The following is a 14,293-nucleotide window of genomic DNA, read 5'->3' as shown; positions in this document are numbered from 1 at the left end:
TGTTGATAGCTGAATTCTTTTTTAAAAAAAATAATGACGTGCTTTTATCCATTTTGCTTTGCAGTGTGATTTCAGGAACCAGCAGTAGCTATGCAAAGTTGCAAACCCAACTGAAAAAAGAAGGGGAACTATCAACTACTAGTAAATATACTAACCACTAACTACTTTTTTATTGACTTTGACTGACAACGTCATTTTTCAGCATGATGCCTGTAGACAAATGTGCTGTCCAAGTTGCCATTTTATTTGTTTTTATATCAGAGGAATAATGTATTTTGTCATTATTTGTGCTTGCTTTCAAGTTAAGCTGGCAGTTTGGCATTTTCACTCCACATGTTTTACTGGATGCTTTTTCTGAATTTTCTCTGTCCAAGAATGAATTTATGCCTTCTTTATTCATTTTGAGCAGAGGCATACAATTGCACCAAATATTCTTCAGCCGATTTAGTTATCTGGATTTGCATTGTGCATGAAAGTAACTTGATCGACTTCTTCCTGTCCTGTTCTTCAGAATTTTTAATGTTGTTTCATCTAGAGTTTCAGAGCTTCAGACAAGCCATTCCATGTGTTGGAAAATAACAGAATATCTTGACTTATAATTCTAACTGGATTCATCATTTTTCCTGTCGATTTATGCGAACTCGAATCTTCACAAAACTTGAAGATATTCACCCAAGAAGATCCTGACAAATTTGTCTAGAAGTTTTGCCAAGAAACTACCAGTGGGTTCTGTTCTACCTGTATTTACTGCTCATGTAAGTTTGTACTGAGGTTGCTGAAATGTGATTGTATTTAGCTCCAGTCTCCATATGCTTTATTTGCATGTATTAAATACGGCAACATCACTGGTTATGGATTTGATGCACTAAACATGCTTCTTCTAATTGAAATTTAACTTAATCGACAGTTTCCTGTTCTGTTCTTCAGAAGTACAGTTTCTTCCAGATGTTCAGACAAGCCATTCCATGTGTTGGAAAAGAAAAACATAATATCTTGACCTGTTAATTCCTTCTAACTGGATCAATCATTTGTCCTGTTTATTCATGCGAACTCGATCCTCAACAAACGTGCAGAAATAACCACTAAAGATCCTAACAGATTTGTCTGACCAAGTAGCTATCGCTTCTGAGAAAGTTCAGTACATCACAACGCAAGTTTGGCCTGTGCTACTGCTTCAGATTTCTCAATGAAGGAGAGATCAGGCTGCAATGCAGGAAGAGAATTCAGATGCACACGTGCAATGGTTGATCGCTGCATTGATCAACCAACCGGTCATGCCTCCTGAAATGGCACATGGTGATGAGAATTCAGCAGCACACATCATCGTCAGTTGATTTCCGGGTCAAAATGGGCACCATGGATGAGTTTTCTTCGATCTGAACATCCTTTTTTTCTCCTCGTTTGACATTTCTGTAGTGTGTGTTGGTTTTCAGAAAGCACAAATAAGTCAGTGACATATAGCCATCATCTGTGTGAAGTTCAGTACAGAGACGAGACCAACCAAACCAACAAATTTTCGTCTTCTGAACTGCTTCTGCATGCATCGTGCTGTCAACCACACATGCATACGGATTACTGAACTGCATCTTGTTCAGGTCAATGGCCTCTATGCATATGATGTCCTCCCTCCGTATTAAATTAGATGTGTTGTAAATAAAAAAAATTCTTATCTTTGACCATTAATTCCTAAAAAATCACATAGTTTAACAGCGTGCGAATAATTATATATTATGAAAGTATTTCTAATGATTATTCTAAAAATATAGATGTTAAACTATATAATTATTCGCACGCTGTTAAACTATACAAGTTTTTAAAAATTAATGGTAAATTATCATGTTGAATTATACATGTTTTTAAAAATTAATGGTAAAAAGTAAAAGTGTTTGATTTCATATAAACTATGTGATTATAATATGAAACGGAGAGAGTAATAATCACATAGTTTAACATAGTGCGAATATTATGAAACGGAGAGAGTAATGCATCTTTGTTTGTTGAGTAAATTTCACAAAATCCAGTTTTTGAGGCACCCGTAATGCAAAACCCCTAGGTATTAAGATTTGTTTCGAATAACCCTAGGTTTTGGGGCAAAATGTTTCAAGAAACCCCATGTTTAAGCTAATATCATTGTTTTTGACTAATTATATATTATGAAAGTATTTCCCATGATATACGTGTTTGGACTTATTTTAACGAGCATCGGTTATTGGTAGTATGGCTGTTTATGTATATAAGTAACTGGTTAATGTGTCATTATTAAGGGGTTGTGTACTTGTGTTGCACTTTTTAAATGGTGTAATACAAAAGTGAGGAAGAAGATAAAGTACACGAGTGGTATATGTATTTTGAGTTTACTAATGTGAACATATACAATAATAAAACTATGAGTATTTGATGTAAACATATGGCTTTTTGAAACATTTTGCCTCAAAATCTAGTGTTACTCGAAACAAGTCATAATACCCGAGGTTTTATGTTGTATGTGTCTCAAAACCTGGGGTTTTGTGATTTACTCTTGTTTGTTTGTTTGTGTTAGGCCTGTTTTAGTTTCCAAATTTTTTTCCCCAAAAACATCACATCGAATTCTTGGACATATGTATGTAGCATTAAATATATATTAAAAAAACTAATTGCGCAGTTGGGGAGAAGTCGTGAGACGAATCTTTTGAGCCTAATTAGTCCATGATTAGTCATAAGTGGTACAGTAACCTACATATGTTAATGACGGATTAATTAGGCTCAAAAGATTCTTCTCGCGGTTTCCAGACGAGTTATGAAATTAGTTTTTTCATTCGTGTCCAAAACCCCCTTCCGACATCCGGTCAAACATCCAATGTGACACTCAAAAATTTTCTTTTCGCGAACTAAACATGCCCTTAGCGTCATCTATGAGGTCAGAAGTTCAACCCTTGGACCTGACCATGGCCGGAGCTCGATGTAGCTTAGTGTATTTCCATTGGCTTGATCACATATTCAGACAGAAGGATCTACATGCGAATTGCTGATGAATCAGTTGAGCTACGCGAGTTGGTCTTCTGAATTGCTTCCATTCTACGCCAAGGAAGGATCAGAATTCAGAGGCAGAAGCGAACAATGCTTCACCGTATCAGATCAGATGCTACGTGCACGCGCAGGAGCTGACCTGCTGGCTCAGGAACAGAAAAGAAATTCACAACTGGAATCTGGATGTCCTACCTAACCCTTCTGAATATGTATTGGACTGAACAGTCGCAGCAACAGTAAAAGTGCAGTTCCTGAGTACTAATCCTGCTAATAAACTCGTATTAACCTCGCTTTCTCTGCTCTGACTAACTACACTCTGCTCCAGGAAAGCATGTGAAAAAGAAAAGAGAGAGAAAAAAGAATTGAAAAGACAGTAGCATTGGCCCCAGTAATGAACACTACTTAGTAAGCACAACATTTCAGCCTTTCTAATCAGGGACTTTGTGCAGGCAATACTAGCACAATCATTGATCACCAAGCAACTTTGCATTTGCACACCACAAGTCCACAACTGCACAAAACACAATTAGTGTACAATTAAAGTATTGTAAACTGACAGGCATCATCATTGATTACCAGCTTTGAAAACTTCATCAAGCAAAGCAAGGTTCAGCAAAAGAGGGGTATAGTATACTGTACTAGGTGTTAGCAAAAGCAGGGAGCAAATGTGTCCCATGAATTAGCAAATTTTCTTCTCATCTCTGCAGCTTTTGCTCCCGGATTTAAGCTGAGGGGCTCCGCGTGGGACCTGTTTGCTTCGTGATCCCTCCACATCTAAGCCCTGCACACAAGAGTAGTACACCTAATGAGATAATTAATCACTTTGGTTAAACAATGATGCATCACCTCGCACGCATTATGCCTCTGTTGGATGATGATGATGCCAAATGATTTTTAGTAGTTTAGTGGCATCCTGCACATGGCATGCTGGCTGGGGAGGCTAATGATCCTGATTATGTTAGGCGCAAATCTAACCAAGATTGCATTGCATCACCAGACCAAATCATGCGTGCACACCTGCACCTACTACTAATTAAGCTATGGATTACTTAACTAATAGTAGCGACAACTCACACATAATCTACGAGTACTACTAATTAAGCCATTGCTTGCTTTTCTATGTTAATCCCAAGTATTAGGGCATGCTATTTTCAGCTTATCTTTTGTCTATACAATTTCTCATAAAAAAGATCTTCTACTGCATTATTTAGATCACTTGTTTTAAGCTATTTATAAATCACTGAAGTTTATTTCTCAAAATATTGATTTATCATCAAAGTAAACAAAATCCGTCTCAATAATCCGTGCAAAAACATGTTTAGAATATATAGGGCCTTATTCCAGTGATACTGGATTGGTATGATCTGTCTGACGCAAGTTCAGTAAGGTCCAGGAAACTTCGTCTTGTTCCAATGATCTCATCTTCAGTAGCTTTCATCCAGATTTGATGAGATATTTCCCCTGCAATCACCGTACTACTAGTAGTAGCTTCGCCAAGATGGCCAGAGAACATATGAGCCAAAAGTTGCTGCAGATTGTGTGTTGGAAGAGGTCAAATTCTGCTCATCTTTTCTTGCCCGGTTCAGACGGCAGCTACCACTAAACCTTCTGACTGATTAATTGACTGCCTGTTTAACAGCGACACACATGTTCAGAGACTGATTAATTGATTTGCAGAGACTGTTGTCACTGTTGCTTCAGATTCAGCTTCAGTTTCTTGATCTGATCCCCTTTTGTTTCTTGCAAGTTTTGCATCTCTGAAGTTAGCTATAGCTTAGCTAGATGTTCCTGTCAGGAAGCTTAGAATGCTTCAAAGATAAGATCACAGGGAATGGAAAGAAAAGGAGAAGATTTCCTCTTTGGAATTCATCCTCACTGATGCCTGCACTCGGAGATGTTAATAATTGCACCGTTGACAGTTCGACCCCTGTTAATTAATTAATTAATTACTCTGGTCTTATACATATGAGGAGATTAACAAAACAAAGCAAGGAAAATCAGCCATCGTTATCCTGAGATCTCAAGTGCCACAAGAGGGATAGTAAGCATCAATACAGTAGTAATCATATCATTCTTTTGGCAGTAATTAGTAGTCCAAGAACACTACAGATATGAAGGAATTAATATTGAAAACTTTTATGATCCATTTCATGCATCACTTTATACAAAGACACCATATTCTTTGCTGAGTAAACAACAAACAGGGTGAAGTGAGAGATAGGAAAAAAAAGGATTATGAAACTAACTAAAAAGTTCAAAACCAGAGCTAAATTATACACGTAGTATAAACAAGAAAACTACAGGGGTCCAACCCTAATTAAGTAATTAATTAGTACCCTGCTAATTAAGAAAAAGCCACTACTCATCTCTAATTAACTAATTAATCAGTAGTGGGGTCTCTACGCCGACGACCTCTGCGCCGCCGCCGGCGGCCACGGGCGGGTGGGCACCGGCCGCGCGGGGGCGGCGCCGGAGTTGTTGCGGGTGGTGGTGGCTGCGGAGGCGACGCGCTCGCAGGAGGGGCACATGGTGAGGGTGGTGGGCGGCGGGACGCGGGCGCCGTAGAGGTGGTGCGGCGCGGCGGCGGCGGTGGCGAGCTTGAGGGCGCGGAGCTCCTGGAGCTCGCGGTGGAGGCGGCGGTTCTCGTCGGTGAGCGTTTCGCAGCAGCGCTTGAGCAGCTCGCAGTCCACCTCCGTCTGCTTCAGCTTCGTCCTCGCCCTCCTGTTCTGGAACCACACCTCCACCTGCCGCGGCTTCAGATTCAGCTGCCTCGCCAGAGCCGCCTTCTGCTTCTGATCAATCCAGCAAGAACAAGTCAATCGGATTGTTCTTGATCGATTTCATGGTGGATTGGTAATTAGTTTGATTGATTGATTGTTTTGCTTACGGGATTGAGGGTGTTGTGCTCTTTGAAGGTGTCCTCGAGGACGGCGGCTTGGTCCTTGGAGAGGCGGAGCTTCTTGCGGGATCCGCCGCCGGAGTCCTCGTCGTCGCTGGCGGCGGCGGCGGCGGTGGCGGCAGATGGTGCGCCGCGCTTGCCGCTGAGGCTGGAGAGCGTGCTGTTGGGGGAGGACGCGCCGGGCTCCTCGTCCTCCTCGCTGCAGCTGGGCCCCCTCGCCGTCGTCGTCGTCGTCTCCGCCGCCGGCGCACGGTTCACGTCGATCCCCCGCAGGAACGGCATCTCGATGACGTCGTGGCACGCCATCATCGCCGACCTCCCCCGATGATCTGCACACAAACTAACCTTCGTAAGATCGATCCATGCATGCACGCACGACTTCGACGTAAGTCCGTCCATCTATACTCACCGGAGGAAGACGAGGAGAAGAGACCGCCGCCGTTCCAGCCGCACAGCTGCTGCTGCGGCGGCGGGGCGGCACCACGGCGCGGCGGCGGCTGCTCGTCGTCGGCTGCACCACCGGCGACGCCGAGGCTGAGCCCAAGCCCAAGCCCGAGCCCGAGCCCGCCATACTGCTCGTCTCTCCTCCCATGAACCATCATCTCCATTGATTCCTCTCAACTCTCTCCACTTCTCAACACTAGCGTGGTGAGTTCGTTCTTGGGCTTGATGGAAATGGAGGTGAGGGACTGAGGGTGGTGGTTGGCGAGGAGGAGGAGGAGGAAGCTTTTAAAGCGTGGGGGAGACAGGGGAGCTTGATTAGAGGGGGTAATTAAGGAGGAGATTAGATCAAAAGCGATATTTTGTGGGGTGCAGGAAAAGTCAAAGAAAATACTAGTAGTAGTAGTATTGTGCATGCATGGGCTGCTAGTATTCTTTTGCGTGGAATGGGCGCACGCGTCAGCGTCGCAGCGCAAATGATGAGCAGCTTCTCCTGTTCGGAGGGAGCGGGGGCACTCATTGACTTGTCCCCCGGGGTTGGGGCCGGGTGGGGCCCACCGGACATGACTTGTTGCTCCTTTGACCCTGGTTCCTGGCCATGCCTTCAGTTGAGCCTGCCCATAGCTCGCAACCTGAGGTTTTACGGCTTTACGCTAAAAAAATAAAAAAATATAGAGAGAGAAACGCCCCTTCGAATATTTTTTAAGAAGAAATTATAATCGTGGTGAGGATTCTTAAGGTTGAAACCACACGTCTTTTTATCACTGGACTATTAAGTATATCTCCTGAGGCTTATCCACTTTGTCTACTAATATAGTGAAACATTTTTCCTAGTGTGTGTTATGTTTATTCACAAATGTTAAGATTTTTTTATACTCCCCTAACCCTATTTTTCTATGTACTATTATATCTTAAATAGAGAGTAGTATTATTTGTCTATTTGATTATCTTTCTTTTTATCTTATCCAATCACCCTCAATTCCTCCGTAATTGAGAGATACCAGCAGAGTCTTTCCCAAACATTAATCTCTAATCTCCTTGTCCAAAAGAAAATCTAATTATAGTTTAAAATTTTAGCTCACAAAAAATATTTTTCTTCCTTAATACTATTTACTATTTCATCTTTTTATTTATTTTTTTAACCATCGAACTAATAATACTCTCTCATTCCCCTAGTTTTCTCCTCTCCTTGTTCTCTCCAAGTATTAATGAATAGTATATTATTTGCTTAACCTCATGTATAATCTCACTTTTGACCACTGAAAACTATGGACCAGTTTAGGGGAGTTTTTAACTGTTGCAGCTTCTCTTAGAAATCAGAAGCTCTCCAAACAGTCTAAGTTTTTTTCTAGATTCTAAAGCTGTAGTTGTAAACTACAAGTCAAAAACTGGAAAACATATCTTTTTCAGATTCTCAGAAGTTGGCTTCTCAGAATCAGGGTGTGTTTGGTTGTTTGCATTGTTTTAGCCTGGCCCATCTCTTCCATCAAGGCTGAGTTTGGCCTGGCTAGGTAGATACATATGCAACCGTTTGGTTGGCTGTATTGGTTTAGCCAGGTTAGCGTGAGATTCTGCTTGGTTGCTTGCACCAAAGATACGGTTTGAAAGAGATTTTGTTTGTTTGGTTGTATGGATAGTAGGTATGAGTATTTTCTTTCTTTGAAGGAGAGATTACCTCACTTAGAATTAATAGTGAAAATTCTTACCATCTACGAAATAAAAGCGTATTTATTTATGGTATATATATATATCAGATTTAATAGTACATGCAAAATATACAAAGCATTGATTTCGGAGCTCCTGACAACAATAATTGAAAACAGTATCGGATGAGCATATACAGTTGCACAGCAGTACATATACCATATTTATCAGTGGTTAATGACATTCGGTGGAAAAAAGAAAGAAAAAAAAAGGAGAACAGAGCTCGCAGAGGAACTTGCCGCCGCCGGTACCTAGCCGCTCGTGCCACCCAGCTAGGCATGTTCGCCGCCGTCGGTGCAGCGGGTCTAGCGGCCGGGAGGGTGTTGTGGTTACTCGGATCTGGCAGGCCCGAGCTTCTAACCTCTGAATCTGGCGAAAAAAAAAAGGTGAGTAGGAGATGGATTTGAGGTAGCTGTCTGTGGCGGCGAGGGTGTCCGCGCAGCGACGAGCTCAAGCCGGCGAGGAAAGTGGTGCCGCTGGCGACGACGACGAGCTTAAGCCAAGCTCATACTTCGACATCTCCGTGCAGGTAGATCTGGCAGTGGCGAGCTCATGCCCTCCGGATCCGCCGGTAGAGAGCTCTTGGCGAGCCCTTGCTGAAGAAGAGAGGGAGGAGCAGGACTTGCAGCTAGCCTGATCTGGCCGGCGGAGATGGAGATGGTCGCCGCTGGTGGCCATGACCGGCAATAGCGAAGAGAAGAGAAGATAGAAGAAATGAGGAAGAAGGTAGGGTGGTGTCGGGGACCCCATCGTCTCTCCGGCTCTCCCTGCACGCGCGGGTGCAGTGCTTGCATGCGCGGGTGCGGCGCCGCTGCATGCGTGGAGCCAGGATGAGCAGCGAAGCTCGATTCGGTCGTTCCTGCTCAGCCTGGCTGCGAGAGACTTTTTGCATCTATTCGGCCTGGCTGTGGGACACGTGCAGTCAACCAAACAGTCTACAAGTTGCATCCGAGATGCGAGCCAGGGACGAGCCAGGCAACCAAACACACCCTTAGCTCCCCAAGCAGGACCTATATCTCTTTAGGGACGGACGAAGCAACTAGACAGCTTAAAATGGGACTCCCTCCATCCCAAAATAAGTGTAGTTTTGCACTATTCATGTTCAACGTTTGAACGTTCGTCTTATTTGAAAATTTTTTATGATTAGTATTTTTATTGCTATTAGATAATAAATCATGAATAGTACTTTATGTGTGACTAAATATTTTCAAATTTTTCACAAATTTTTCAAATAAGACGGATGATCAAACGTTGGGCACGGATATCCACGACTGCACTTATTTTGGGACGGAGGTAGTATAAGCAGTAGTACATTGCTCCATTTTAAGCTGTTGACTTTTGGGGTGCCTATTTTCTTTTATGAAGATATAGCCCAAGATGTGACAGAGATGCCACAAAGAAAAAGAGAAAAAGAGAAAGATAACAGATGTACTCCTATCAGTGGAATAGTCTCCGTAGTCCGTACCGAAAGTATGGACAATTGGTTGCAACCTCAAAAAAAAAAAAGGCTTACAAATCTTCCGCATATTCCTAAGAAAAGATGAGAGTGAAATAAGTAAGCCACATTGAAGCAATCCATCACTAATAACACAACATGTGCACATCCTCGAATGCGATAACAAACCTGGTAATTAATAGTCGAGAGTGTCGGCAACAACCGTGTATTGCAGCAGCCAGCCATATATACGACAATAGAGCTAATTGTATCGATCAAGTCCATTATCGATTAAACCGATTCCTATCGCTTACTACTACGTCCCAAAAACTGGCTACGAACCTGACGTATATGTCCAGGTTTATAGCTAGGATTAAATTTTTTTGGATAGAGGGGTACGTACAAAAACATGTGTTCCAACGAAATTATGAGATCAGTTACATGGATGCTCGTATTTACAGCTAATTATCCTTTTAACAATGTCGGTATAAATCTGTTGTGACTTCATAACTCTTATAACATGCAGATTCTATCTTGAGAGGTACTCATATAGATAGATGTACACGCATGCATTTGTTTACAGGAGCGAGTATAAGTGTGTTTATACAAGCGTTTGCGTCTATACTTAGGCTGAGTTTGGAAGGTGGAGTTCCCCGTGGTTTCCGGTGTTACCCATTAATACGTGATTAATTAAGTAATAGCTTAAAGACTTGATAAATGGATTAATATAATTTTTTTAAAGTAACTTTTGTATATAAAAAACTTTTGCAAAAGTCATACTCCACTGTTTAGCCGTTTGAAAAGGTACGAACAGGAAAAAATGGGGAAATAACACGACCTTAGTATCAATAGTATGTGGTATGCCTAGATTCTACGAGCAAGGCGTGGCATAAATCCGCCACGGCAGTTACGGTGGACACCCAGATTGAACATGGTTTCCATTAAAAACATAAACCCGGATCAGAAACCATTCTCAGCAGCCACTTTTTATATTTCTTATAGTGAAATTTACGCATTTCAACAAAAGACATGAACTAGTCGCTGATGAACGAGAGCAAGATCGACGACGTGGCACAATCCGGCGCGGCGGCGATGCACTACAGTTGGGTCGTACGTGGCCCATGGACCATGGTGCGTGCTGCCGGACGCCGACGCGAGGCGTGCGGCCACGCTGTCCCCTTCCACCCAACCATCATCTCCTCTCCTCTCCCTGCCGCCGCCGCATCATCGCCCCAATCATGCCCATCACTGCATTGCCCCCACGCCAACCCGATTACGTCATCTGTCCCAAAAAGAATCAATGGTGTATTTAGTTCACGTTAAAATTAGAAGTTTGGTTGAAATTGAAACGATGTGACGGAAAAGTTAGAAGTTTGTGTGTCGAAAAGTTTTAGTGTGATGGAAAAGTTAGAAGTTTAAAGAAAAAACTTTGGATCTAAACTCGGCCTAGGAGGGAATGATGTGACCCCTCCTAGATCAATGAATATGGACACCTCATATATCCACATACATAAACTAGAGGTCACATTTCTTAGGTTGATTTTTTTTTTGGAACTCGACAAGCCAAGCTCGATTTTAAGCCGAGCCGAGCCGGGAGCAGCAGCCGGTAGTAGTGGGCTAGTGGGCCCAGGGGTCACGTGGGCCGAGGCGGGAAAGCAGGAGGGGAAACCGGGGTGGGAGGGCCCACCTACTCACGTGGGCGGGAGGGGCCACGTCGGACGCGGCAGGCTTCCACGTGGGCCTCCCCTGCCTCGCCTTCCCCCGACAACACACACCTGCTTTGCTTCCAATCATTGGAGCCACTCATCACCCATTTCTTTCTTTTCCTCTCCTTGTTTCTTTTTCTTTATTCACTTTTTTTTTCATCTCTCTCTCTGGTGGCATCGTCGTCGACGCTCGCGGTTTATTCATAGCTTTTTTTCAGTTTGACATTCTCTCCCGATCCATAAAGTAAATTCCAGTACATATTTGGTTTGTCTCCACACAAAAAGAAAGAAAAAAAAAGAAAGAAAGTTGGAAAAAAGAAAAAATATATTTGTCTGAATTTTCTAAAACATACATAACTTGATATTCCCTCCATATAAAAATATAAGAATATAGTACTAGATGAAACATGTCATACTACTGTGAATCTGGATGGAGAGTCCGTCCATAATGGTAGTATTAAGATATATATATCATTTAGTACCAGGTTGATATATTGCGGGAGTAGTATATAAATTTGTTTGATACAAATCTTTTATTTGGATATTTTGAGTCAACAGTCGATTAATCAAAGAGAAGAAAAAAAAGTATACTCTCTCCGTACTTGTAGGAAGTCGTTTTGGATAGCGACACGGTCTCCAAAACACAACTTTATTCTATAAAAATATTTATTAAAAAGTGATATATGTATACTTTTATGAAAGTATTTTTTAAGACAAATCTATTCATATAATTTTTATATTTTTAAACTCAATAACTTAAAAATTATTTATAATTTCTATTTTTAAGGTTTGAATAAACGACTTCCTTTACTATCACGTAGAGAGTATACTGACCAACTTGTAAGCAGCAGCAGCTGAGGACCAATCGACCATGAGTACAAACGTGTAGCATGAATGCATTCTTCGGTTTTTCTCCTGGTGATGTGATATATATCTGTACTCTTATCAATCACGTACCCAAACTAATCAACTGTGGATTAATTAATTACTATTTTCCATATATTTCAAGCTTTGACTAGTAGTTAATTAGTCTGTCCCGTCGATCGTACGTGTACCGGTATATACATACGAACGAGATGTTCTATCTATCTATCACACTCACGCGTAGTACTCCAGTAACATGTACACGTGTGTAACCATGGATGGGTCACTGGATTAGCAAGTCGTTGTGCATCTAGACGTGTACTTTACCATATACACTTGTACCTGCATGCATTCTTCCTGGTGGCCAAGCTCGCCACGTCCGCGCGTACGTGGCCCGCTGCACGAACGGATGCACGTAGTGTACGTGCAATTTCATGTCATCAATATTAGCAATTCCACCATCTTCTCCCATACTTAGCTTCCTCCACAAGATTTAGAGTCTCTATGCGTATAAGATTTAAATGAAAGGACAAATCAAATATTTGAGACCAGAACTCGATGAGTCATCTTGATATTCATTGATTATCTTGATATTCATTGATTGTATATACTCTTTAATTTTTGTCACGTATAAAATAAGTTAATTTCTCTTTAATCTTGACGATAAAAGCAATAGGTCTAGTTTTTTTTTTTTTAAGAAAGAAGTATACTAGTATGATCCATGGAGGCATCGACCAATCAATCTATCAATCAATGATTCATTATGTTTTGGAAGACTAATACTAGAATAGATAGATAGCTTGGCCCATGAGATCGATCGATCGATCGAGTTGACAAGAATCAATCGATTGGACCGTGTACGTGATACTAGTAATGACAAATTGGAGTAACTTGGACGCGAGGGCACTTGTGCTGGATGGTTCCATCGATCCATCCATTGACCATCCGTCGACCAATTAAGCTGCCTGCCTGTATGCGTTGCATGCATGCCGTGTTGCCGTCATGCTCATGCATGCATGTGGACACACTGCACGCGCACCACATATACAGCATGTGCTACTCTCTTTATCTATAAATATAAACGTTTTAAGTTTTAAAATTTTATGAATCATAAGCATTTCTATGATGTTATGATGTTGTTTGTTAATTTTAATAGTCACAAGTGACAGAGATCCACAAAGAAATAGCAGCCGGGCTGGGTGTAAACAAACTAGACAAAACTATAACCCTTTTCTATCTTATATATGGTAAAGAAAAATAGAGGCTTATATGGTTCTCGCGTCAATAATGAAAGCTCGAGCCTCCATTGGGCCCTAAGGCCCTAATCCCCATGGACCAAGGTAGAGCCGCCCCTGACAGTCACCTCTCGTTTTAATTTCCTCCAACCATAATTTAATCACAAACCATCAAGGACAACAAATTATTTTTTTCTTAAACATAACCTCTTATAAATAACTTAGAAATTATTATATTTGTGGTCGAAAGATGACCAGAGATTACGAGTGACGACCTGATGCATGCATGATCATTCATCTATCGCCAAGCATGCATGCATGGTTGTACACGTGTTAATCGATCAATCATCAGTTGATCTCGTATGTGTGAACTGGACAGCCAGCTACGACTGCTACTAGGTCTTTCTGCTACTTAGTAGTAGGTCAGAGTCATATACGCTGACGCCAGATCGATCGATCGCTAGCTGGCCTGATGCATCCATCCATGTATCGTCCGTCGATGGCTAGAGGACTGTCTTCCTAGGTCCTTGTTGAATGTTGATTATAGAAATGGTGCATGCGAGTGACCTAGCTCCCACATAAAACAAATATACGATTAGACGTGACACATTTTATTACATAAATCTAGAAAAAAAAATCAAAGATATATCTAGATTTGTAGTAGTAGAATATATCATATACTTCCTCTTCCCTAAATGTTTGACACCGTTGATTTTTTTAAACATATTTGACCATTCATTTTATTCAAAAACTTTGTGAAATATGTAAAACTATATATATACATAAAAATATATTTAACTATAAATCAAATGAAGGGAAAAGAATTAATAATTACTTAATTTTTTTAATAAGACGAACGGTCAAACATTTTTAAAAAGGTCAACGGCGTCAAATATTTTGGGATGGAGGGAGTACATTACTATATTATTTTTTTATGGGTTAGTAGGAGTAGCTTGCTTCCGTGAGCGTCAGATTAAACGATGGATCGATCATTAGCGATAGA

General features: G+C 41.5%; 1 protein-coding gene across 1 annotated transcript; it reads right to left on the bottom strand.

The window, feature by feature from the left end:
* Nucleotides 1-5,126: 5,126 nt before the first annotated feature.
* On the bottom strand, nucleotides 5,127-6,619 carry LOC127786144 (homeobox-leucine zipper protein HOX1). Its single transcript, XM_052313474.1, has 3 exons — nucleotides 6,315-6,619; nucleotides 5,894-6,234; nucleotides 5,127-5,798 (listed from the first exon to the last, which is right to left on the bottom strand). Exons 1-3 carry the CDS (start codon nucleotides 6,511-6,513, stop codon nucleotides 5,406-5,408), a joined length of 933 nt encoding a protein of 310 aa, XP_052169434.1. The 5' UTR covers nucleotides 6,514-6,619; the 3' UTR covers nucleotides 5,127-5,405.
* Between the last annotated feature and the right edge of the window lie 7,674 nt (nucleotides 6,620-14,293).

Source organism: Oryza glaberrima, chromosome 10 (genome assembly GCF_000147395.1).
Source record: "Oryza glaberrima chromosome 10, OglaRS2, whole genome shotgun sequence".
Lineage (NCBI taxonomy): Eukaryota > Viridiplantae > Streptophyta > Magnoliopsida > Poales > Poaceae > Oryza > Oryza glaberrima.
Note: the sequence above shows the minus strand (reverse complement) of the source record. Positions and strands in the feature narration are given on the sequence as shown.

Excerpts from the sequence above, each read along its gene's own strand:
- LOC127786144 (XM_052313474.1), bottom strand. The coding sequence starts at position 6,513 with ATGGAGATGATGGTTCATGGGAGGAGAGACGAGCAGTATGGCGGGCTC. Across the intron at positions 6,235-6,314 it reads CTTCTCCTCGTCTTCCTCCG|ATCATCGGGGGAGGTCGGCG; the intron begins GTGAGTATAGAT and ends GTTTGTGTGCAG. Across the intron at positions 5,799-5,893 it reads AGCACAACACCCTCAATCCC|AAGCAGAAGGCGGCTCTGGC; the intron begins GTAAGCAAAACA and ends TGGATTGATCAG.